Source organism: Microcebus murinus, chromosome 29 (assembly GCF_040939455.1).
Source record: "Microcebus murinus isolate Inina chromosome 29, M.murinus_Inina_mat1.0, whole genome shotgun sequence".
Classification (NCBI taxonomy): domain Eukaryota; kingdom Metazoa; phylum Chordata; class Mammalia; order Primates; family Cheirogaleidae; genus Microcebus; species Microcebus murinus.
In genome coordinates this window covers 9,868,758-9,894,648 of record NC_134132.1, presented here as the reverse complement: position 1 = coordinate 9,894,648, position 25,891 = coordinate 9,868,758, and the positions used below count along the sequence as shown (strand labels likewise).

Here is a 25,891-nt window from a genome sequence, read left to right as displayed (position 1 = left end):
CAAGGGCTCCAGCTGATGAGGACTGCTATTGATTGCTTCCTGCTTCATCCTTCTATACTTACTAATCAATTCTTTGTCATATGGTGGACTACAATACACATAAGAAGGGAAAAAAACAGAACTCCATCATTATAAATAAAATACACACAAGAAACAAAAAACAGTTGACAGTTTGGACTATCTACCAGATACTGTCATTCCCTTTTTTCAAAATATTATTTGAAATATATAAATTGAATTCAAGTAGTTTAGCTTTGATTGTTTAATGACGCCTTGTATTTTAATTGGAAGCAACCTGTAGATATCTTTTATACTAGATTTACAAATCAGTGTCTTAATTCCCATTGGCAAAAATGTCCCCGAACAGTTCTGATTATGAACTTCTGTCACAATAGTATAATTGGAACTACTCATTATTCAGGTCTCCGCTCTTTAAGGTGTTGTTAAAAAGGTCTCTGGTTGGTTGGAATCTGTAGTGGGAATAACATTCTGATGGCAGATAGGCCCATTGTGTCATGTTGTCATACAATCAATCCTGATATAGCTTTGATTCCAGAAGAAACTCCTGTTGCTGCTACGATACTCTGACTATCCTATTTTTTGCTCTCTTTGCAGACCATAAAAAAACTATTGAATTTTTTACTAGTGCAATTGATGCACTGGCTGTATCAAGAACTACTGTGTCTGTTTTTCCTTTGAGCCATTCTTCATTATCTCTGTCCTGGGGGTGTTTTTGAACATTTTTCCCTTCTGATGCCTATCCAACTACATGCCAAGTCCCCCCTCACCCTTTTTTCCCCCCACACTTTATGTATGTGCCAACAGTGTTGTTTATTCTCATCCAGGAGAGAAAATTGTCTCCCCATAAGAATAAACAGTGTTTCGCAATTCTGTCTAGGCTGTCTCATGTGACAAGCTGCCCCAGGTATGGCAAGAATAGTCAGCTTGGCTCATCCAATCTTTAAACCTCCTCTGAGACCTCAAGCATCTGGAACAGTCTGGTTACAGAGCCACCATGACAACTGCTTCAGTGCCAGTCCCTCCAAACACCAAGAGATTATTTTATTTGTAGGAAATGTGTGAAGTAGGGCATAAACTTCACAAATCCTGGCTTCCCCAACAAGTTTCCTTTCCACAGACAAAATAAATTCCACAATGTGAAAAATAATGATTTCCTTTTCCTTGAGATTATAGTAGGGAGATCTTTTACATTTACAAGAAGCATGCATAGATCAAAAATACAATGGGGTCGCTGGCAACTATACTCTCTTTTACTTCTTCTCCTCCACTTTTCTACCCCTCTTTCTTTTTGTTTCCCACACCCTCTCATCCCCAGGCTGTTAGGAAAGGAGGTGGTGACTCCAAATCCACAGGACAATTCTCTCTGCTGTCTTATTCCACAATACGCTGATCTGCCACCCATGCCCTTCAGCTGCAACTCAGACAATCAAAATACTGGTAGTTATCATTCCAGATCACCTTATTAAAAACATTAGTCATACTATCAAAAGGAAACCAATTTTTAAACAAGTTAAGCGAACAGAACTTTACTGAGGAAAAAAAAAGAGTATTAAGTCTAACATCAAAGTACTAGTTTTGACATATTTTTCCTTTGTTATGCCTTTTTCTCATTTCATATATATAATATTTCCACATAATGAGGGGTGAATCATCAAAGATTAGAGTGTACAAGAGTTTGGCATTCAGAAAGGGATCTAATTTTGTGATATGGTATTCAACACAGTTTTCAAAAAGTCAGGAGTAACATACCACTTAAACCTATTTTATAAAATTTGCAATAATGCACCTTTCCAGTAGATGTCTCTAAAATATTCTGAAGTAGGACAAGGAAATTGTGATTTGCTTTAATGACACAAAGGGCAGGAATTTAAATCCAAATAGTGTTAGATTATAGAGGATGAAAAACATCTTTGCAAATCTGTTTTTAAAAATGCAATCTGTTTTAGTTAGATCCTTTATACAGAAAAAAATAGTATTTTATAAACTCATGTTTTATAAAATTTATCACAAATATTATGAATGCTGAAAACACAGGAGCATGCACAGATATTAAATAAAATAAACTGACCCCTACCATATGTTATGAATATATGACAAATATTTGGTTTTACAAATGCTGTGAAATAATTCAATAAACTATTTAAGAGCTGTTGTAACTAACATCTTAAATATGGGGTTTCTCCGACACGAGTATTTTAAAATGTATTCCAAACAATATGAATTGAACATTATAGTCCTTAAAAGAGGAATAATTTGTATTTCCTGTATTTTGTATATCTAGTTTTTCCCAGTGGTGGTTAACACTTTCCTCTTTGAGAAACAATATTATTTCCTATAAGCATCTTGCACAATAAAATTATGATACATTTAGTTAAGGAACACAGTGTACCTTAAGTCTTTGTTGCACCAAACTGCCAACTTCAATTTAACTAATACATCTCAGTAAATCTTGATATATACACTGAACATTCGCTGTGCAAGTATTTGCTTGATATTGCAGGATCAGCTAGAAATAAATCTGTCTTCTCAAGCCATGCAGGAAGGCTTCCTGGTTTTGAGAGGGAGAGAGCAAGCATCTTCATTACTGAGTTGCCATTAATGACTTCCTCCATATGGCTCAAAGGCCTGGAAGGAAAACAAAACAACAACAACAAAAAAACTTGCAAATAAAACCTGTCTAATTAAAAAAGAAAAAAAAATCTAATAAGGAAGCTGTTGCTTTTGCTGTTGACACTTCCTGACCTTGCTTCTCTGAGACCTTGATCTGCCAAGATCAGGATCTTTTTTTCCATTGCAGGGGGAAAAAAAGAGTCATTGTGTTGGAAGAAAAGAAAAGATTCCAATTTTAAAAATATATTGCATTTTTTTAAAAAATCTGAAGTGCACAAAGATCTTTAAGATTTAGTTGACTTAAATGCCCTTCTGTCTCTGCACCTATGGTTTGGAAGGGACCAAGAAAAAAAGACTCAGAAATCTGCACTCTATGGAACAAAGCAAAAGTCTGTGCTTAAGTGAAAGAGAAGATAGATTGCTTGGAAAATCTAGAATCTGTGGCAATCCTTGTGGTAGAGAATGCATTTGGGGAGACGGAAAGATTGCTAAATAAAAAACAAAAAAAGCAACGATCAACGAGGCTCTTTATCACAGGAAAGTAACTGACTCTACTGTCAGAGATTCTATCATGTGTCGGCTGTGTCTAGTCAAATCCCATGCTGTGAGTTGGAATGAATGCAAGTATTGAACTCCAGTCCACAAACACAGCTAGGAAAAGATAACATAAACTATTGAGTTTGTAAAACAGGCATTTCAAGTTTTTAACAGCCTTGGCAGGGACTCGATCCAATGAATTCCAGAGCAAAGAGATTCATGTGACAATTGGATCTCAAGGATCTTTGTGTGATGTTTAATAGTTTTTTTTTTTTTAATTGGGGAGTACAGTTTTCTCACCTAAAAACAACTAATTTAACAATAACTATAGCTAAGAGCAAATGGAAAGCTTTATGTGTGTAGAATGATTCTAGTCATTTCAATTTTAAATGATAAAAATTTCTAGCATTATTTGAATCCAACATTTACATACCAAGTAAAAATAATCCACTAATATTGAAAATTGAGCTGATTTCATTCCAGAAACATAACTTGTTTTATATTGAATTTATTTTTGATATTGAATTGATATTATTTTGATATTATGCATGAAAAAAGATGGCCCAGACTGTTTCCCAATATCATTAGATTACCTAGGACTAGGATTATAAATGATGATTTTTGTTTTTTTGTCAGATTCGAAAAATTCATACTCATGATATCTGAAAGAGATAGTTTACAATTTAAATTTTTATCTCTTTTTCAGTGTCTTTAATAATGTATTATAAATTTGTGAATTATAATTACCAAATAAATAAGACACTTAGAACAATTAGCATATGCTAACAAATAAACTAAAGTAAGCATCAACTGGTTCAAAGTTCTAGCAACTACATAATCATAGATAATGATAAACTGATCATTCTACTAAAACATTGGATTTTTTTTTTTTTGAGACAGAGTCTGGCTCTGTTGCCTGGGCTACAGTGCCATGGCATCAGCCTAGCTCACAGCAAAACTCAAACTCCTGGGCTCAAGCGATCCTCCTGCCTCAGCCTCCTGAGTAGCTAGGACTACAGGCATGCGCCACCATGCCCAGCTAATTTTATATATATATATATATATATATATATATATATATATATATATATATATATATTTAGTTGTCCAGGTAATTTCTTTCTATTTTTAGTAGAGACAGGTCTAGCTGTTGCTCAGGCTGGTTTCGAACTCCTGACCTTCAGCAATCCACCCGCCTCGGCCTCCCAGAGTGCTGGGATTACAGGCATGAGCCACCACGCCCGGCCAAAATACTGGATATTTTATGAAGTCTAGCAGTGCATGGCATGGGTCCAAGAAAATGCTAATTCTGAAAAATAGTTCTCAGATGTTGCCACGATAGGAATTCCATTCATCATGTATCCTACAAAATAACTCCTTTATTATGTACTCACAATTAACTTGGAATAAGTTAATATTATAATTTTTATAACTAAGTTTGTCAGTTGTTACACTTTATAATGATGTTTTTGCCAACAGATATGGCTTAATTTCAATGTTTTAAAAATTGGTAGACCACATTGGTATGTACTAGCTAAACACAGTCTTGGAGTTGGGGAATATGGAATGTTGCCGGATGGGAGTAAAGAGCAATAGTCTAGTTTTTGAGTGGAAAGGAGATTTTATTTCTGAGACATTCTAAATTTGTCAGTGGGCTCTAGAACTGATTGGTGCAAAGGCAACTGGAACACTGTTCCTATGCTTCCACGCTGAGCATTAAGTCTTCAGGGATCTTGTGTTGTAACAATAGGGAATGGCAATATCTACATGAGTGCATCTGGAAGCTGTGAAAAGCACCTTGCACCCCCACTCCACTTCACTTACACTTTGTAACGGTCCACTTCCTTATGGAATGATGCAATACTCAAGGTTTTCATTGGTTTGACTTTTAATAAATCATGTCTTGAACTTATGCCCTTGTTATCAACAGGCATGCTGTTTAAAAAATCTGTGCAAATTGATTTCTGGATTGCGATTTTAGTATGAAAATATTGGTATGTTCCGCCTTCTAACAATGAATTTACCTGTTAGAATCAGAAAATTTAGCAATTTGTTTTAAATGACTGTTTCTATCCAGGGCTATGCATCAAAATCACCAGTAGTGTTTAAAAAAATACACAAGTGCCCAATTCCCCAGAATAGATCTAATGAATCAGAATCTCAGGCGGAGAAATGGAAAGAACACAGACACTTAATGTTTCAAGGTTCACAGGAACTTATTCTTTTATTTTTTATTTTTTCATATTATGGGGGTACAAATATTGTTAGGGTTGCATATATTGCCCCTAAACAAAACAGGAACTTTTGATTTCCATCCATGCTGGAAAAACCAGTATTCAAAGGGTCGTAAAAAAATAACGTGTCAGAAGTTAATGACAGAAAAGGAAACTTGAATGGTTACTTTGTATGCCCTAACACAATGTAGCCTTTGTTTTCACACAGATATGCCTTCCTTCCGTGGTGGATACTTTGTACAAAGTACAAAGCTGTCCACCACGGACAGAGCTATGGCGGCTGCCTTTAAATACACCTGCTGGTTTTTCTCCCTATGATCTAGCTCAAAAAGTTAATCAGGGAAAGACCATTTTTCATCTTGTTAAATCCACCTGTTCTTACTGCTATCAATATTTGTAAATTTGTATCCTGAGCATGCTACCACTGCTCAGAGAAAACAGGGAAAATAGTTAAGGTGGGAGGGTGCTAAAGGAGGATTTATCTTGACATTTTATTGCAGTGGTTTTCAAACTTCAGTGTGCATTAGAATCACCTGGAGGGCTCGTTAAAGCACAGATTGCTGCCTTACTCCAGAGTTTCTTAAATTTGTTAAGACTTTAAGTGTTTCTTAAGTTAGTAGGTGTAGGGTGGGGCCCTAGAATTTACAGTGCCAAAAATTCCCAGGTGATGCTGATACTACTGACTCAGAGCATCCAGTTTGAGAACCATGGCTTTACTCTCTAGTTACACTTGGGTACATTTACATTTAAGCTGCCAGGAAAAAAACCCAAAATGCTTTATTATACCAGCTAAGGAGGAGCCATGATTTAAAAAATGTATGCAATCATTTAATGGACATATTTGTATGAATTAATTTGAACTTAGGCTATAAGAACCTTATTTTAAAACTTTTAAAATTATTTTAGAGATGAGGGTCTCACTATATTCCTCAGGCTGGCCTTGAACTCTTAGCCTCGTGAGTAGCTGAAACACAGGCACGTGCATGCATCATGCCCAGTTTATAAGAACCTTATTGCTAGGATTTAGCAGAAGATCAACACTTTTCCCCACCTTCTTCAGCCCACAAGTAGTTATACCTTTCCCCAGGTTTAGATTGCTTTTGTCCACTAAATAAACCAAAAATCACTCAGGACTTTATGTAATATAGTGGAGGAAAAGAAAGTTAAAAAAAGAGACAGAATCAAAATAAAAATCTTGGACATGAATGGAAATTTAATTTAGCTCAATGTCCTGAAAAAGAAGGCAAAGTTCAATCTAATAGTAGAGGCGAAATCAAATTACAGTCAAATATATTATACTTTGTATGGAGTAAGAGAAGCCTCAATATTATTGTCACAGCCACCCATGCCTTGGGGACCATAATTAACACGTTTCAGAGGTGCAGTTTCGCTGGTTCATAATTTCACATGGGAAGAAACACAACCAAACACCAAACACTTGTTTCCTCATGTATGATATGCAGACTTCGATGGATACATTGGTCATTAGACGTCTGTAAATTACAGACATATATTATTCAACCTGTTCAGTATTTTTAATAAATCTTCCCTCTAAATTATTATCCCCAGAGAAATACTATTTAGCCATTTAAAATATTCCTTGATTCATGGAAAAATGGGAAGCCATTCCTTGGCAGAGTAAATTTATTTTTACAAGAATTTCTATATGTCTGAAATGTTACTGAGTTCGACGTGTTGATCTCCTTGAAATATGCCTATAATAGTTGACCTTTACTTTTAGCCCATTTCGAGACTATGTATTTTTCAAAAACCCGAGAGCGACTCATTTAAGTGGCACTATTCCTTAAATAGCTGTATTTTCCGGTGAGAAATGTGTGGCTCTCCCTTATTTCCAAGTAGACCACCAGTTGGCAATTGCCTTGTTAAACAACCAGCCTTTGTGGCCGTCCACTTAGAAAGCTGCGATAGCTTTTAACACAGCGGATGTTTAAAATCCTTTCAATTATGCAGGCAGTTTACATCTGCTGGTTTGCACGGCTCCCCCAAACTACCATCCATTTTCGCCCAAAGGAGGCCCGAATAATTTTATTCTTCCCAGGCAGAATTAGAGTCGTGCACTTCCAACTGCAATTGGTGTCATATTGCCCTGTGGCCGGGGGCGGAGCAGCTCACTGTGCAATCATCCCAGACCATCATGCTTCAATGCTTCAGCACCCTGGAAAATGGCTGTCAGCCACATTGCTGCTCCGGACTGGAAACCACGAGGGCAGTCCTAGTGCTTAACCCTCCCTCTTCTCTTTCTGCTTCTGTCCAGCCCAGGAAGAGCCGCCACTGATGATGCACGCCAACCAGGCTGAAAGTCACGCAGCTATTGGCAGAGGGTCAGCGGAGCAGCAGCAGCAGGATTGTGGGGACTCAGGTCATAGCTTGTAATTACTGTCATCTCCAACTCAATTGTTGTCGACACTATTTATTACCATTTCCAAACAAGAAATCTCTTAGCCGCCAAATGTTTGAGGGTGACGCATTAACATACCTCTCCGTTCTTTTCTGTTGGTGCTGGATGTTGGGAAAAATTGCGGGTGAGCGGTAGGTTCCCAGACTGAACGGACCATGCATCAACATAATCTCTGAAGCTCTGTGTGCAAACACAGGAGAGTAAAAATGCTGTGATACTAGATCGTAAGAAAAATCACAGGTTTCCAAAAGGAAAGCAAATTTTGTCCTCTAAACAGGATGATCATGGAAGAATCTTGACATGGAAGGAAAGGTTTGATCACGTTAAGAGAACTTGAAAGGCTCTCTTTCATTGGTTGATAAGAGATCATTGAAGGGTATTGATCACTAAGAAAAGAAATTGTGGCTAAGAACCAACAGGAACCTCGTGTTGATCCAAAGTTGGCATGTCACATATTTTATCATTTTTCTAACATAAATGCTTTTTCATTTCATTTAGACTTTAGTTCTTAGAAACATAAGGTTGGTTAATGCTAAAAAACATCTCTAGTCACTATGTTTGGCAGTCATACAAAACAAGACACTCAAATTGAGAAATGTGACGTACAGGGTTCTCTTTCAGAATGCAGGTGAATATGCCTTAGAAATTGCACTGTAATTTATTAAGGGATTGGAATTCAGTATCTTTATAAAATACTATAAAATTCCTGAATTGCTGAAACGTATATGTACATTGTATATACAAATGTATATACATGTATATACAAATGTATATGTACATTGTACATTTACATATAAATGTATATGTACAATGGGATAGAGAGCATCATTGCTATATAAAGTGATCATAACTAAATTCTAAATCTTATTTCTTATTAAAGAATATCTCAGTAAACAGCAAAATTCTAAGAATATAGTTACAACTACATATATATGTGTGTGTATAAATATATATACACATATATAAGTGTGTATAAGTATATACACATGTATATGTGTATACATATTTACACACACACACATAGCTGCACATTTTTAAAGCTGGGGCATTGGATTTGGAAGCCAAAGATAAGCCATTAGTTGGGCAACTTCAAGCAAATTATTTTGGTTTTCTGACCTTCCATTTTTTCATCTATTGAGAGTGTAGCAACTCTTTTGAAATTTTTTTTTAAAAGACTGAAAATTCTGGGCAAAGTTAAAACATTTCAGAAACCTAAGATATTATAATACTTTTTTTTTTGTTTGCAAATTTCTACACTTAAATAGTCTTAACATTCAGTTGTCATTTGCTAAGTGAATATGGTCTATTTTTCAAATGTGTTAGTGCAAAGATGGTTTATTTGAATTACCTTTAAACTTACAAAATTTGAGTGGTTTTAAAGTTATTTTCAATGGCTCCAATATTCTCTCCTTTTATGTGCAGCAGTGATACAAAAACTGTCTGACCAGATGAACTCCCAGGCAACAAAACTGACTCTTCTGCAGAAGAAGATTGATAATATTTCTTTGGCTGTGAATGACGTAAGGAGCACTTACTCCTCCCTAGAAGGGAAAATCAGTGAAGAAAAAGGCAGAGAATTTCAATCTTTTCTAAAAGGTAAAAATAAAATAAAATTAGCTACTTCATTCAGTTAAGACAAAAAGCAAATGATTTATTTCTCTTTCCTCGCATCACTTTGCAATCTTTGCTTTACAGTACATGGTATGGAAATTTATGACAGGCAATATTTGAATGAGATATTTTCAAATCACTAAACTTCTGAAATAATTTTAATTATCTAAATTTTCTTTACTATATAGTCTAATCATTGACTGAATGATTATTCCATCTGGTTGATTGGCATTATGTATCTAGCTTAAGTTGCACTTATTTCTAGCTAAAATGAGCCATACTTAATTTACTTCCATTGTGGGATCCAGTTCAACAATAAAGATGAGGTTGAGGGAACTACTATATGACCAAGAAATCCCACTGCTGGGATATATATGTCCATGGGAGGAGAAATCAGTTTATTGAAAAGATATCTGCACTCCCATGTTTATTGCAGGACTATTCACAATAGTCAAGATTTAGAATCAACCTAACTGTCCATCAACAAATGAATAGATAAAGAAATTGTGGTACATATAGACAGTGGAATATTATGCAGCCACTAAAAAGAATAAAATACTGCCATTTTTAACAACATGGATGGAACTGGAGAGCATTATGTTAAGTGAAACAAGCCAAGCACAGAAAGATCAGTCTCCCATGTTCTCATTCACATGTGGGAGCTAAATACTAAAAACAATTAATCTTATGGAGATAGTGAGCAGAAGGATGGTTACCAGAGATTGGGAAGGGTAGTGAGGAGGGAGGGATAAAATGGGGATGGTTCATGGGTGCAAAAATACAGTTAAATAGAATGAACAATATTTGATATCACAACAAATTAGAGTATACTTTAAAATACCTAAAAGGGTGGAATTGGAATGTTCCTAACACAAAGAAATGATAAATGCCAATGGTGATGGATACCCCGATTATCCTGATTTGATTAATTCACATTGTATGTCTGTATCAAAACATCACATGTGCCCTATAAAGATATACAACTATTCTGTACCCATAAAAATTAAAAGATAAACAAATCAATAAAAGTAAATTTTATGGGAAAAAAAAGATGAAGCTAAGAGATGGATTATCAAGGCAGCTACATGCATGGCTGTCTCAATACTGTTAATGAAGAATAGTGGTTAAATTATTACTTAATTGTTAATTAAAGAATAATTTCTTTATAAAAGCGAATAGGCTTTGCTTGGCTTTTGTGCTCTTGAAGCAACAGGCTTGAAATTAGGTTGTTCCTTTCTGGAGGCTCTTGAGGGAAAGGAGTGTGCATAATTCTACCTGCCACGGGAGAGGTATATATAGCAAGTAGTTGCTGTAATAGCGTTATGATAGTGTTATGCACAGGGTAGAATGGGACCATTTGAGACTTGCAGCAAATCCATTCTAAGGGGACCAGGGAAGGCCTCCAGAAAAAGGAGCAATCGTAAGCAGTGAGTGAAGGGTCAGGAGGAGTTATCCAGGCAAAGGGGTTTCAGGTAGGGCTTGGATGTTGTAGGCAAGGGGTTTCAGGTAGGGCTTGGATGTTGTAGGCAAAGAGTTTGGTTCACTTGGAATGTCCCAATTCATTGGATTTATTGTATGTTTCCAAGTTTCAGGGTTACTGGTCCCTTTTCCTTTGCTTTACTCACTTAAAAACTATCACTGTACAACCCCATTTCTCATAAGTTATTTTTTTCTCCATTGTGGTTCTCAGATAAAAAAAGATAAATAGCTGGAGATTTGGCATACCACCTACCAGTACAGATACTTACGTAGCTCAACAACAATCATGATTTTTTTTTGTAAATCATGTAAATAATTGTTGCTATTCAGCCACTGAAAGAAAGCCCCTGTCCTGCATATTTGATATGGCCAAACTTAGGGTGTCCAAATATCAGAGAGAACCATTATTTCCCTGAAGTGATAATATAATAAAGAAGTCAAATAGAAACAGTACATAATTGACCATAACTATGTGAATGAAATTTGTGTAGAGACATTTGGTTCTCATGACCTGAGAGAATTAGGCCTGTCACCTGCTTTTAGTGACCTATGAGGCTACTAACACAAATTCTGACATTGACACAGGAAAAAAAAACACATAGCAACAGCAACAATAATGAAACTCCCTCCTCAATAGGAGGGATTAGTTGTGTACTGAGTGCAATCATTAATTATAAGAACTGGAGGGCTTGTAGTTAATGAATATTCTTACAGGAAACAAAAACTAAACCCACCCCCAAGGTGCCCTGCTTGAGCCACAAAACCATCGCTTCCTCCCACAGTTTATGTCCCAGGTGAAAACACTGCTTAATCTGCCAGTAGCCATAGAAACTGTTGAAAATCAAATGTCTCAACTCCTTAAGAGGTATCTGAATGTTATGAAAAGGCCAAACATTCACAATCAGAGAAGGGTCATGCCAAGATGGCTGGTAACAAATATATTTGTTAAATCACCAAATACAATCCCACCTTTTTAAGAAAGTAGAAGCATATAGACACATGAAACAGAATCAAAGAGAATTAAAATAATATACCCACTCAGATGTTAACATAAAGCACTTTGACGTGTTTTTAAAAAATTATATTCTTGCACCAATGCTCTTTTAGTAACAAACTGTAGAAATGTATCTGAATAGCTCCTTATCCCAGAACAAATTTTTAAGCTAATTGTGTGTTTTATATCATTTCAGAAACTACTGTGATTTAACCCTTTCTTTAGCCCATTTTTCTATAAAGGTTTTAAAACATAACTGCTCAAGTACCTCATATTTTTCATATTCTTTTTTTCCCCTAATTATGTTGACCGAGATTCTGTACTAAATATCTAGCTACAGTGTTTTTAACTATTATCATTTTTTATTTTGACTTTCAGGCTATGTAGTTTTTTGTTTGCTGAAGTTAAATGCCTACTGTTATTGTTCACAACTAATTAATTAAGTCAATAAAGTTTAAGTTGTATTTTATCTTTTTTAATCTCATAAAACATTTTAAAGTCAAAATTATAAGGTTATAACTAAACGAAAGTCTAATACACAACCTTAAATATGTTATTGCATGCAATCAAATTTTTGGTGCCATGAGAATGAAAGATAATTTTAACCAAAGGGAAATGATTAAATGATCTCGTAGAAAGAACAGTAAAAATAACTGCTATTGAGCAGCACCTTATTCTCAGTGAAGTTAACATATTCGATTTTACCACCAGAACCTAATTTTCCAAATTTCATTTTCTATGTAGCATATAGAATGTACTTAATGAATATTTGTTGAATAAATGAGTGACTGGTTAAATGCTAAGCAAAATTTAGAAAATAAAAATACTTTAAAATTTTTCTGGTGTGATTATCCATGTTATTAGATACCAAAGCTAGGACTATTTCTGTATCATTCCTCTTAATTATGGCTATTTAGTCTTTTCTAATTAATTTCACCTTTCCTTAGTATTTTGGTGCTGTGTGTTATTGATTACTAGTCCATACTTCACATTTTTTTCTTTTACATACAAATTAATCTTTACTTATTTTTTTTGTTTTTTTGGACTTTTATTTCAGTCTTGACTAGATTTAGAAAAGGTCAAATGAAATATCTTTTCCTTTTTCTTCATTTGGTACCATTGATTTTTAAGGTGTAGGATTTCCAGGGAAATGTTTATTAATCAAAACCATCACATTGATAGCTTTGTCTTTGTACCAAATGAATTAAAATCAAGATGCTCAAGCAATACATCATACTACTTTTTTTTTTTTTTTTTTTGAGACAGAGTCTCGCTTTGTTGCCCAGGCTAGTGTGAGTGCCGTGGCGTCAGCCTAGCTCACAGCAACCTCAAACTCCTGGGCTCGAGCGATCCTTCTGTCTCAGCCTCCTGAGTAGCTGGGACTACAGGCATGCGCCACCATGCCCGGCTAATTTTTTAATATATATATCAGTTGGCCAATTAGTTTCTTTCTATTTATAGTAGAGACGGGGTCTCGCTCTTGCTCAGGCTGGTTTTGAACTCCTGACCTTGAGCAATCCGCCCGCCTCGGCCTCCCAGAGTGCTAGGATTACAGGCGTGAGCCACCGCGCCCGGCCCATACTACTTTTTATAATTGCTCTTTCACAATTATGTAAGTCCCTCATGCATGTTAAAGACTTTTAGAACCTTGCTTACAAAATAGAGACATGTAGAACCTATATGTATTTTTATCCTATAATGATCTTTCTTGAATAGGCTACATGGTAGCCACAACTCATTTGTCAATATCCTATTGTACAGACTTTCCTGTTTAAAATGCTTCACATTATGTTGCCTGTATTTTACATTATTTTTATTGCCTCTATTTTGAATTTGAATGGACATGTCTTCCATTTATGTGTGCCTTGTAGCTAGATATTTACTATTCATGTAACTATACCTCAAAAGCATATGTTTTATTTTTTTCCTGTTTTCTGTCTCTGTATGCAACAGGTTTCTTTTTATATTTTTAAATATTCATTTGCTATTCTAAATAGTTCAGAATAGTCCAGTATCCTTTTCTTTTCCGTTTTTTCTTTTTTAAATGCTACTTTTAGGGCCTATGCCAGTCTTGGCTTATGATTAGTCTTTGCTTTATAATATTGAAGATACCAGTATTTGTATCATTAATGGCTAGTTTCCTCTTCTCTTTTATCTAAAACTTAACATCATATTATGATAATCAGGTATATCTCGAATTTCTGTTTTCATTTGTGGTTGAGTTAGTTTCACAATCCTGAAACCTCTCATTATTATTTTCCTATTATTATAAATGATAGCTAAATCTTATGAATATTACTTCATTTTTCCTCACTTAAGAATCTCATTAAGGTTCTTCTCTGCAGTCAATTTATTAGCTTTTATAAGCTCAAAACATAAGCTCTGAAGCCTAATTACTAGAAACCTAATAACACGGTCATGAGCTAACACCAGGTATTATTTACTAAGGCACAAAGCCCAGAGCCATTTATTTTCATATAAGACTAAGATTAGACCTTGAATTACTGCATACAAGGGTCTAGTAGTTCCTTTATATCTTTTGTCCATAGAATCTTAGTTTATAATTCTAGTATATTCTACTATGTACCACAAGTGATTTTTCCTCTGACTTCTTATTTAAGGAGATGATCACCTTTTATGAGTTATAGCAATTTAAAAAATTTCATAATTAAATGTATTCAAGTAGCATTTTCATTATTACATGTCATTAGTGTTTAGTCTCAATTTTTTTTTATCTTTTTAGGGATGTCTAAAGTCTTATTTAAAATCATGTATTATTGTTTATTATTTCCTTCTTTAGGTCTAAAATCCAAAAGCATCAATGAGCTGGTGAAGGACATAGTAAGAGAACAATTTAAAATTTTTCAAAATGACATGCAAGAGACGGTAGCACAGCTCTTCAAGACTGTGTCAAGTCTATCAGAGGACCTTGAAAACACCAGGCAATTCGTTCAAAAAGTCAACAAATCCGTAGTTTCAATAGCCGTCCAGCAAAAGTCTGTTTTCATGCAAGAAAATAGGCCCACTTTGACGGATGTAGAAAATCTAAGGAATCGCATCGTGAATGTAAGGCAAGAAATGACTTTCACATGTGAGAAGCCCATTAAAGAACTGGAAATAAAGCAGTCTCAGTTAGAAGGAGCTGTAGAACAGGAGCGCTCGAGAAGCATCCTGTATTACGAATCCCTCAACAGGACTCTTTCTAAGATGAAAGAGGTGCACGAGCAGCTTTTAGCAACTGAGAAAGCATCAGAGCAGAAGAGCATTCCAGGTGCAGAATCCGTTACCAATAACGCCACTGAGTACCTGCCCACTCTGCAGGAGACTATGAAGAAGCAGGGTTTGATGATGCTGCGAGTGTTTGACCATTTGCACGCCCAAGACAGCAAGATTAACAATCTCACCATCGCTTTGGAGGTGGAGAAAGAAACGGTCAGGGGGGAATGTGAAGCCATGTTATCTAAGTGCAGAAGCGACTTTAAGTTTCAACTCAAGGACACAGAGGAGAACGTACACGTGCTAAACCAAACGTTAGCTGAGATCCTCTTCCCAATGGACGATAAGATGGATAAGATGACCGAGCAACTAAATGATTTGACTTATGACATGGAGATCCTTCAACCCCTGCTTGAGCAAGGAGCTTCGCTTCAACAGACCGTGACACATCAGCAACCAAAGGAAGCAGCAGTTACGAGGAAAAAGCTAGAAAATCTGACTACTGCTGTCAATAGTCTGAATTTTCTTATTAAAGAACTTACAAAAAGATACAACTTCCTTAGAAATGAAGCCCAGAGCCGTGCTGATGTCTTAGAAAGACGTATCAATGAATATGCCTTAGAAATGGAAGACGGCCTAAATAAGACAATGATTGTTATAAATAATGCTACTGATTTCATTCAAGACAACTATGTGCTAAAAGAGACTTTAAATGCCATTAAGTATAATCTCGAGGCCCGTCATAAATGTCCCCCAGATATGGAAGCCGTTTTGACATTTATTTCTCAATTCCAACGTTTAAATGATTCTATTCAGATTTTGGTCAATGATAATCAGAGATACAACTTTGTTTTGCAAGTTGCTAAGGCTCTTGCCGACATTCCTAAAGATGAGAAGCTGAGCCAGTCCAACTTCCAAAAGATTTATCAAATGTTCAACGAAACCACTTCCCAAGCGAGAGTACAGCAGCAAACTATGAGTCACCTGGAAGAAAAGATACTCTTAGCCACTAAGATTTCCGAAAATGTTGAAACTCGGTTGCAAGGCATCGAGTCTAAAGTGAGCCAGACGCTCATACCGTATTATATTTCACTTAAAAAAGGCAATGTGGCTACAAATGAGAGAAATCAGGATCTTCAACTGCAGGTATTAAATTCCAGATTTAAGGCACTGGAAGCAAAATCCATCCATTTTTCCATTAGCTTCGCTTTGCTTAACAAAACTCTCTATGAAGTCTTAACAATGTGTCATAATGCTTCTACAAGTATGTCAGAACTGAACGCCACCATACCCAAGTGGATCAAGGATTCCATGCCAGATATTCAGCTTTTCCAGAAAGGTCTGATGGAATTGGTGGAACCGATAATTGAAGTAAAAACTCAAGCTGCCCTATCTAATTTAACTTGGTATATAGATCGATCACTATCTGGAAATGTGGCAAATGTTGTCAAGTCTCAGAAGCAAGTAAAATCATTGCTAAAGAAACCTAATACACCTAAGAAACCAACAGTGAACCTTACCACTGTCCTGATAGGCCGGAATCAAAGAAACACAGACAACGTTATATATCCTGGTAAGCTAATACTGAAAAAAAAAACTTTTAACCTCTCTTTCTTTAAATGATATTTAGTAGATCTGTATAGTTTAGCAAGACCGTAAAACATAAAAGGTGCATATGTGAACTTGGGTGGATAGTCAAGCAATGCAAAAATCAGTGCCTCTCCTATGAATCAGCTGTTAAATTATATGCCCATTTGTCTAAATTTTGTATTCTATTGGTTTTTAATTGCAAGGGGATGATCATTATTATTCTAACATGATATGATTCCTCATATTTAATCTCCAAATGTTTTAATAATATTAAAAATCACAGAATATTGTTAAATTCTCTCTACTATTCACAGAGTTGAATTCTCTCCAGTATTTAAATGACTGTGTTTATTTCTGACTCCCCTAAATTAATCTGACCTAGGAGAACTAATTTTACCTTGGTAGGAAAACAGAACAAACCATTTAGACTTACATGTTTCCCAAAGAAAGGCAGTATCTCAATACAAGATACAATTGTTCTTATAACAATTTTAGGAAAAATAATGTGTTGTTCTTTTTCCATACTGTTTCAATCCTTGGTCTTCGTGTGGGAACTTCAACATGAGCTTCATTTAAGCTCTACAATATGTGTGATCATACACCAGACAAGCTATGTCATTTTTCTTCCTAAACCAAAAAAATATGTATAGTATCTACTCAGTAACTATGAGGTTTAAATAGCCTGAAAATTAATCGAGGTAAAAAAATTTCCTAGCACTTAAGACTTATAAACTTTGATAGCATAACAAATGTATGTTAGGACCTTACAAAAATCATATTTAGATATTTATTATGATTGACTTAATATGGATTAAATGGGCTAACAATAGGAAAGAATTAAGTTCTGATGCTCTTTTTCCCAATGATTCCTTGATAAAATTGCTTGATGTTTCTTTATTTACTGTGAGGAGAATTTTTTATATACTTATCTACTAAAATTTATAATTAATTACAAGTTCTTTATTATATCTCAATAAAGATACCAATAACAATGTCAAGGCAACAAAAATATATTGACCTAATTCTATATGCAAGGTAGGCATGATTCTATTCAGGTTCAGAAACATAAATTTGGGGCCCTTTTAAGTGGGTGATAGGTTTGCATGCCTGTTAACCTGGCCCTGCTTCTGTGGGCCATAAAACTGGTGATGAGTTAATATTAATCTAATATTATAATATTAGAGACTATTTGTTAACATTTATTATATCCCAGATACTGTACAAATTATACAGTATTCATTATTTCATTTAACAATACCTATAAGGTAGGTATTATTATTTCTTGTTTTGCAAATGTGTAAAATAACCCTCATGGGCATTCATTAAAGTGTCCTGCCTAAAGGCCATTCAACTAGGAAGTGATAGAGCCTGACTCCTGGTTGATCGGACTTGGGGTTCAGTCCTCAACCACTGTCCTCCAAGAGATGATTGGAAATGTTCTCATGCCTTTCTTGTCTTCCTGTTGCTACTGTTCCATGTGTCATATGTTTCCAGAGTCCAGCCATGTCTGAATGTTCCAAATGACAAATTGTTTCTGTACCCTGAGGAATCAAAGGTGCTACTTCTCAGTTCGGCTCTTCTGTGACATGGCCAGTGGGTCGTTATTGAAAGTCCCCATCCGTTATTCCCAAGCTCTTCCTTTGACGGATGCAGAAGGAGGGCACCGTTTAAAGCATGCACCCCTGTCACTTCCTTTTGAGCCATTTAATTATGCTAATTCTGATTCCTCATAGGCCATTGCTGATAAGCTCTTCTGGTTCAATGGCTAAATATTTGATTTGTCTCTAAACAATATTCTAATAGACACCAAGAGGTTTTTATTTCATCTTTGAAGATTTGTTTGTGCAGCAATTGGCAGACTTCTCCCCGCAGAGAGACGTTGGCTGGTTGCCCTTCCGAGAGCAGCTGAATCTTGTCTCAGCGCAGTCAGGGTCCCCGCTACTGAGCATGCGCGCCTCCTGCGTGGGAGACCCTTGACTTTTTATTTCAACCCTTTCCCTAGTCTTTGCCAATTTAGCTCTCCTTAATAAAAACCTCTTTCATTCGCAATTAATTATATACTCCTAAGAAAGATTACATTCCATTAAACATTTGGTGGTGTACCAAATACTTTAAAAAAAATTATCCTTGTTGTGAATATAAGCAAATTAAAGGAGAAAAATAAGGACCTAGTGACTACTTAAGTGTTTTATGTCACTTTAAAGTCGTTTCTAAATTTTGTGACTTTGCATAGAGGCAATTGTGATGACTAATGAGCACTGAGTTTGGAGTCATAAACCAATGTATTTATTTATGATAAGTCATTTATTTTTCTAAGCTGTTCTTTCCTTATTTATAAAATAAGAATAACCTACACACCTTACAAGTTTACTTTGAGGAACAAAGAAATAATCTGCATACAGTATATTGTTAAGTTAGTTATGACTATATGATGCAATTTCCTTGGCTATATTTAATGCTTATATTTTTATTTTCTTAATATGTTCACTTAATATTTGACTTATAATTATGTCCATGTGTCAACATAATTTACGAACTCGTGGCATTCCATTGTCCCTAACCTTTACTTTTTTTGTCTGTTTTAAAGTCAGCACATGCTTATAACTTCATTTATGCTTATCATATAATGATGAATCAAAAAGAACAGGATACAAAATATAAAGACTTAACTGTATAAAAACATGTGCATTGATAAGTACTGAAAAAAATCTGCAAAACAATTTAAGAATGGTTTTCTCCAAGAGATTTTCTACTATTTATATGATTTTCTGTATATATATAAAAAATAACATTTTCAAATAAACTCAAAATAACTAATAAATTGTCTTCTGCACAAAATGGCTGAATAGAAGCCAATTAAATTTTGAAAGCTATTTGCTTTAATATAAAAAGTTATGATCAGTTTTAGAAGGTCCCCTACACCAAGGAAACATTTGACGATTCAACAGAAGCACTCATAGGACTTGGAATTTAGTTGCGTTCTCAGCTAAGGTTTATTAGGATAAAAAGATACACAATACACTCAGCTAGGGAAAAAGATATAAGCAGAATCTGGAGAAATCCAGGCACAGGATTCTTTATGCTCTCTCCCTCCCACAAAGGAGAACGTTTCTGTGTGCCCCTTTTTCTAGCCACAAAAAAATATAGTGACAAGTACAATAATTCTTCCCAGAGAAGCCTATCAGATCTCCATGGGTTTTACTGGGGGCTAGTCACATAGGCACCCCCTCTGCCTAGTACATACAAAGCTCCAGACTCTCAGAAGGAAAACAGATGTTCAGCATAAACCATGTTGTTTATACAAAGTCTAGGCACAGCAAATGACACTTACCAGTTAGGAAAGGGAGAGAAGTCAAGTTCCCAGATGTCAGCCCAGGGCACGACCTTCCAAGTGGGCCTTGCTATAAAGACAACAGTCTCAGGCACGCTGTGTTCACTCTTTTCTGCACATGATCTTAAAGTTATTCTTTGTGTCAGAGTCGGCTAGCAGGCCTATGTACCGGGGATGGCCTCCTCAATTTTGTGTCAATAAAACATATCAGTGTTGAAGAGAATATTAAATGAACTACTTTGTGCTCATGGCTCTCTGGGAGAAGAAAAGATTTCCCCCTCCCCCCGCCCCCATTTCCATACGATTCCCCTTAATGTGGAAGGATGGTGACAGTTGAAGAGAGGATGCTGACAAAATTGACAGTCCTTTTCTGCACCTTGGCCTACAATAAAGTAGCCAGGATACCCAAGGTGAACAGTCGGAAGCCCAGGCATTTGATGATCACATTTTCTGAACCAAAATTCCCTTATAACAGTTGGTATGATATTAGAAAGGAAACAGGACAGAACAGCGGTTCCGTTCACATAGTTACTGTATGTGCTTGTGTACTTACCAAGCAAGAATCACAGGAGCCATTACTCACCCATAGGCTGTTTCTTTGATGCCTACGATTTGAAACACAATTTGGTTAACTGGTCTGCCATTAATTCCTTCTTAGAGAAACACATTCATTGAACAGTCTTCTGTGAGTCAATCTCTACGTTAGATTCAGAGAATGTAAAACTAAACGAAGCCAATGTTTTGGTATAAAGAATTCACATTTGTACAGGTAATGGAGACACATTCATGTCTCTAAAGCTGGCAAGTAATGAGCTAAGTTCTAGAATGATAGCTAATGATAGCTAACAGCAAAAGAAAGGGTTTGGGCCTGGCACAGTGGCTCATGCCTGTAATCTTAGCACCCTGGGAGGCCGAGGCAGGTGGATTGTTTGAGTTCAGGAGTTCAAGACCAGCCTGAGCAAGAGTGAGACCCCGTCTCTACTAAAAAATAGAAAGAAATTATTTGGACAGCTAAAAATATATAGAAAAAAAATTAGCCAGGCATGGTGGCACATGCCTGTAGTCCCAGCTACTCGGGATGTTGAGGCAGGAGGATCGCTTGAGCCCAGGAGTTTGAGGTTGCTGTGAGCTAGGCTGATGCCACGGCACTCTAGCCTGGTCAACAGAGTGAGACTCTGTCTCAAAAAAAAGAAAAGAAAGGGTTTGATCACCTATTCACATGGTCGAGAAATGACATTAGAGAAATGAAGTTAAAGAATTGTGGACCAGTTTGAAATATTTGTTAAAAGATATTAGATCGGCATGCAAAATCCTGTAGAAAAAAAAAAAAAAAAAAAGATATTAGATACATAAAATATTTTTCTCAGTGAGGAAAATAATTTATAGAATATCACAGAGCATATACCAAAATAATTGAAATAAGTTTCTAATTACATAATTAATATATGAATATTTTTTCTTTGCAAAAAATTCTAATAATAGAAGCATACACAATGTGGTCAAATTGTATGAGAATTTTAATTACATAGATATGAAACATAATGTACACAAAATATGTGTAGTTCTTACTTCGTGAGAAAAATATTAAACAAAGCAAATCACTTCCAATTTAAAAATCCTCACAATCACAGTTTCAAATGAGTGAATTGTAATCTATTTACACTGTTGCCACAAGGTGGCGCCATAGCGGTAACTGTGGCAAGTAGTGTAAGTGCTATATTCTTATCTTTTTTCTGCATTTACATAATTATGTATATAACCATATTCATAACTCGAAGTTTTCTAAATAGATGATATTATTCTCCATGTAATATTCAAACTGTAACTTACTGTCTTCGGTAAAGCAAATATGTTGGGGGTCTACCTCATTCTTTAACTGCCGCCTACTATTCCTCAGTGGGAATATGTTGTCAATCATTTAACAAGTCCTGTATCAGTGGTCATTTGAGTCTTTTAATTTTTCAATAATGCAAAGAATGCCATCCTTAAAGAATTAGCTTTGTGCGCATGGACAAGGATGTCTGAGTGTATGTATTCAGCCCAGAGAAATGTCTGGCTCCAGTAATGGATGATGCCAACAATGCTTTTTAATGCTGATAACTATGTTCCTGTTAAAAAGTCTAATGACAATTTAAGCTTTAGCCAATGTTGTATGAAAAGGCCCGTTTTCCCTCATGTTGCCTGACTGTTTTCTGTCTTTTTAAATGTTGCCATCCGATATGAAAATGTTAATATTGTTACGTTTATTATTCCTTAATTAGTAGTGAAGTTGCATATGTTGTAAAACTTTTAGTGAGCGTTTGTGATTTTTGTTTGGTGCTTTGCCTGCTCATATCATTTGCCCATTTTTCATTTTTTTAGGAGAGGGTGTTTCTTTCCCTTTGGACTTATGAGAGCTTTTCATATGTTCTAGATATTACTCATTATATTGTTATGTCTGTTAAAAATATTTTCTCTTAATTTATCACTTATCATTGAACTTTAATAAGGGTGGCTTTCATTGCAAATACATTTTAATTTTTACATGATCCCAAGTGAGAATTTTTTCTTCCTCTTATGGCTTGTTTTTGTTTTGTTTTGCTTTGAAGGAGCTTTTTAAAATGTTAAAGCTCTTCAAAGATATCCTACTTTATTTGATTGTAATACAATCGTATGGTCTTTTGGTCACATTTAATATTTTTGTACCCATGGAATTTGTGTTTTTATAGATATCCAATTGTCTTAGTCCCACGTATTGAATAGACATTTTTCTTCTCCAATAATTTGAAACATTACCTTTATCATGTACCCGTTCCGAATATAGTCGGTGTCTAGAGAATTCTAGTAATTCTACTTAGTTCTAGAACTAAGTTAGTTCTAAGTTAGTTCTTAGAACTTAGTTCTACTTAGTTCTTAGTAAGTAGTTCTAAGTAACTTAGTTCTACTTAGAACTAAGTTCTATTAAATTTTACTTAGAATTCTAGATAATTCTACTTGGTTCTACATTTGATCAAAATGTTAACACGTCACACAAATAAGTGCAATGAATCACAGAATTCTCCCCACTTCACAGAAGGGGAGAGGGAGATCAGAGCTGAGGGATTTACGTGAAGTCCACGTTCATGACCACGTTGACACGTGGGCTTAGGAACCCATTTTCCTTATTTCAAATTCGGTGTTTTTCCAATTCTGCTACAAACTGTGATTTGAGATCAACAGGAAAACAGGTCACTTTATCCTCCTTTATCTTGATTCTTTTCCAGTGACAGAGGAGTATTCAGGCTGCAGTGGGCTCCCATGCCAGAACGGGGGCACGTGTATAAACGGAAGGGCCGGCTTTACCTGTGCCTGCCGACACCCATTCACCGGTGACAACTGCACCGTCAAGCTGGTGGAAGAAAACGCTTTAGCTCCAGGTAACAACAACAACAAAAAGTATATGCATCCTTTGGGTTTGCTCAATGTCATAAACAGAACCATGTTTGAAACTATTTGCAAGTGAATATTTCAACCTGCTTAACCTGGCTCCACGTGACAATGAATTCCTTTTACTTCTGAAACGTACTGAATAATGCACCGGATTTACAAGTGGAAATGTCTTTTTGTCAGACAAATTCTTATTTACATGCACTTGCTGAAATTTTCAGTGTTGGTATACTAGAGGCAGTTCATGGAAAATTCTACACCCCATACTTTTTCCCTCTGGTTCACCTTTTAAAGAAAATGCAGGTGTATATTAATATACCTGACTGGTATAAACTCTTTCCCCTCAAACAAGTTGTTACATAAATACGCCTTTGATTCATGTCAGGTATGGGCATTTAGATAAGGCTTTAATCCGTGCTTAGCAACACGTTTTCTGTGAAGGTTAAGCTAATAGTGCTATTTTGACCGGGTGAGGACTATTAGAACGTGCTCGGATGTATTAAGTAAAACAAGATGCCTTTTTTTGTCCATTTAAATTCATAAGTATTGGTTGCTTGAGATTTACTTCAAGAGTGCACCATTTCTGTTTTTCATACAGGAAAACATGTGCAGCATTTAAAATATGTTCTCTTTAATGACAGCAAAATTTATGTTTCAAATCAGGCTTTTCTTAATAATATCCTGTATAATGAAGAGTAAATTTTTTTAGTCTATTTTTAAATCTCAGCCTTTGTGAGTACACTTGGCATTAATTACACAGAAAATTGCTTTTGTCTACTTTTCTACAGTGAATATGGCTTTATTTGGTTTTCGTTTTAGCCTCTGGAAACTGCTTGACAAGGTGTTGGAAAAATTGTTTCTACATCATGTCAGCTTCAATCCCTGCAAGGGGCTTTAAAACAATTCTGGCATACCATAATAATCACAGAGTGCTTTGAATTCCATTATCTCTTGGGAGATCAAAGCAACATGTAAATTCGTCTTTGAGGCATTTCTATAAGGGAGGTATCAAATGTTATTTTTCTGTTCATTCTATCCTGATCTAAATGGAGAAACTGAGGCTCCAAGATACTAAGCGATTTAGGGCAATTCCTCCAAGAAAAGAGGCAGGCAACCACTCGAATATACCCTTGTTAAATTTTGATAGATGAACTTTTTCCTTCTGCTAAGCCTTTTTGTAACTGAGATAAAATGATAAAGATACAAAGAAAGACAAAATAAGATAAAAACGTGAAAATTAACTCTTGCCATTTTTTTCCCCCTCTAACAGATTTTTCCAAAGGATCTTATAGATATGCACCGATGGTGGCGTTTTTTGCATCTCATTCATACGGAATGACTACACCTGGCCCTATCCTGTTTAACAATTTGGATGTCAATTATGGAGCTTCCTATACGCCAAGAACTGGAAAATTCAGAGTTCCATATCTCGGAGTGTATGTTTTCAAGTATACCATTGAGTCCTTTAGTGCTCATATCTCTGGATTTTTAGTGGTTGATGGAAAAGACAAGCTTGCATTCGAGTCCGAGAACATTGACAGTGAAACACGTTGTGATAGGGTTCTGACAGGGGACGCCTTATTGGAGTTAAATTATGGGCAGGAAGTCTGGTTGCGACTTGCAAAAGGAACAATCCCTGCCAAGATCCCCCCTGTCACTACATTTAGTGGTTACTTGTTGTATCGTACCTAAGTTAGCATGAAAGACAGACTGTCACCTTTATGGAGAAACAGCCAGTGTTTTTATTTATCTTTGCATTCACATCTGCTCTGTTTTGGTTTCTCTACATAAAATGAAACCCTTAAACTAACTTCCTTTTTAATCTGAGTAAAGTTGTATGCTTGTTTCATAAAATCGTTTGGATATCTTTTGAATAGCCTGTATATGAAGGAGTTCTTTTTGCTCCTAAAGAAATGTAGTGGCGCAGAAAAAAAAAGTGAAATTGTTAGCATAACTATTCCTATCTTTGTTCCTTCATGTTAAGTCATTTCAATGTAAAGTAACATTCTAAAATGGCAATCATACAGCATTATCAGTCACAGTATTCTTTTCAATAAAACACAACTTTTGTTATTCCCTCTGTGTATAAATATATAACATACATTTCCTAGATTCACAAATTCAAATAAATTACTCAAAGACGGAAAAGTGCTTTTTTAAACTTTTATTTTTCCTCTTTACTGTTGAGTTGTTCAGCTTTGCATACTAAAATTTTCATTTGGAATCAAAGCTAAGAAAGTTGAATTAAAAACTTAAAATATGCTTAACTATTGTTCTTTTTCTGTAATTAGAGGATAGAGTAGAAATCAACACATATTTGGACATTTATATCCAAGTCTGAGACTATATATATATATATATTATATATATAGTATATGTGTATATATATAGTATATGTATATAGTATATGTATATATATGTATATATATATAGTATACTATATA

The 25,891-nt window shown here is 35.4% G+C and overlaps 1 protein-coding gene across 1 annotated transcript in view; it reads left to right on the top strand.

The window, feature by feature from the left end:
- Window positions 1-25,595, top strand: part of MMRN1 (multimerin 1) — a 47,800-nt gene extending 22,205 nt beyond the window's left edge. The window contains exons 5-9 of the mRNA XM_012774020.2: window positions 7,678-7,782; window positions 9,244-9,417; window positions 14,706-16,694; window positions 23,285-23,437; window positions 24,718-25,595. Of these exons, the coding sequence (XP_012629474.1) occupies window positions 7,678-7,782; window positions 9,244-9,417; window positions 14,706-16,694; window positions 23,285-23,437; window positions 24,718-25,139 (2,843 nt within the window). The 3' untranslated portion in view covers window positions 25,140-25,595. The remainder of the gene's footprint in view (window positions 1-7,677; window positions 7,783-9,243; window positions 9,418-14,705; window positions 16,695-23,284; window positions 23,438-24,717) is intronic.
- The last annotated feature ends 296 nt before the right edge of the window (window positions 25,596-25,891 follow it).